A 1504-nucleotide genomic window follows, 5' to 3' on the forward strand; every position below is an offset into this window, starting at 1 on the left:
TGTGTGTGTGGTGTGTGTGTGTGTGTGTGTGTGGTGTGTGGTGTGTTTGTGTGTGTGTGTGTGTGTGTGTGTGGTGTTGGTGTGGGGTGTGTGTGTGTGGTGTTGTGTGTGGGTGTGGTGTGTGTGTTGTGTGTGTGTGTGTGTGGTGTGTGTGTTGTGTGTGTGTGTGTGTGTGGGTGTTTGCTTGATGATTAGATGAAGAAGTCGTGTTTGGTAGAGAAGATACAGATCCAGCTGATGACGGTTTTCATGTGATTGATGTATAACCATTTCTCTGGAACCTAGTTCACCCATTTCCTGTAACAGATAAGCTGATAGGCCCATTTCATCGTGGAGTCCAACAGCGCCATGACAGAAGATCTGAAGTCTCTTATATATACCTTAGGTGGTCCCTATACTGTATGAAGTCTCTTATTAGTATAGGTCCCTAATTGATCTGAAGTCTCTTTATATAGACCTTAGTGGTCCCTAATACTGTATCTGAAGTCTCTTTATATAACTTGTGGTCCTATCCGTATCTGATCTCTTTTAGACCTTAGTGGTCCCTAATACTGTACGGAAGTCTCTTTCTATAGACCTTAATGTGTCCCTAATACTGTATCTGAGTCTCTTATATAGACCTTAGTGGTCCCTAATACTTAGTCGGTGGAGTCTCTTTATATAGACCTTAGTGGTCCCTGATACTGTATCGGAATCTCTTTATATAGACCTTAGGTTGTCCACCTGAATCTGTATCTGCAGCCTTTATAGAGACCTTAGTAATGGTCCCTAATAAAAAAAAACTTTGGGGGTGATCTTAAGTCTCTTTTACAGACCTTAGGGTCCCTAATACTGTTAATACTGTATCTGAAGTCTCTTTATATAGACCTTAGTGGTCCCTAATACTGGAACTGTCTCCTTAAAGGTTGGATTTCTCTTTTTCTTTTTTTTTAATTAAGACGTTAAGATCTATTTCCAAAAGATGATTTTTTTATTCCTCTTTTTAGTCAACTTCAGCCTCGGTTCCTGGACCATGAGCTTTTGCCCAAAAATGGAATCAGTTACAAGAAAAATAAACTGGATTTAAAAAAAAAGATGCATCTATTTATGCACCAAAGTAACATTTTAGACTTATCGAAGCTGATCATCTTTATTTGGATCACAGGTTTATGAATGAACACAAAAATATTATTTTTTTTTTTTCCCTTTCTTTCAAGGGAGAAATTACATTTTCAACCTCATGTTTCCTTCAACTTAAACTACCTCCAACCCCAAAGCAACAGAATATAAATCAAACGATCTTCTTCTTCTTCTGCAGCTTCCTGTGCAGGAGTCTCTTCCTGTTGCGTGACAGTCTGTGGACGTGGTTTTGTGCGTGCTCAGCCTTTGATCACGGCGATCGGCCGCAGCTTGATCGCCTTCCTGCTGATACCGGCGTCGTGACACGTGTTCACCACGTCCGTTACGTTCTTGTACGACTCGGGAGCCTCAAAACACAAAAAAAATAACTCTTAACCCTTGAAAA

General features: G+C 40.4%; 1 protein-coding gene across 1 annotated transcript in view; it reads right to left on the bottom strand.

The window, feature by feature from the left end:
- Positions 1 to 1199: 1199 nt before the first annotated feature.
- rtcb (RNA 2',3'-cyclic phosphate and 5'-OH ligase) overlaps positions 1200 to 1504 on the bottom strand; it is a gene marked incomplete in the record, with an annotated part of 55901 nt that continues 55596 nt past the window's right edge. Inside the window, 1 exon segment of the mRNA XM_032511878.1 lies at positions 1200 to 1466. Within this exon segment, the coding sequence (XP_032367769.1) occupies positions 1359 to 1466 (108 nt within the window).

Source organism: Etheostoma spectabile, unplaced genomic scaffold, assembly GCF_008692095.1.
Source record: "Etheostoma spectabile isolate EspeVRDwgs_2016 unplaced genomic scaffold, UIUC_Espe_1.0 scaffold502, whole genome shotgun sequence".
NCBI lineage: Eukaryota > Metazoa > Chordata > Actinopteri > Perciformes > Percidae > Etheostoma > Etheostoma spectabile.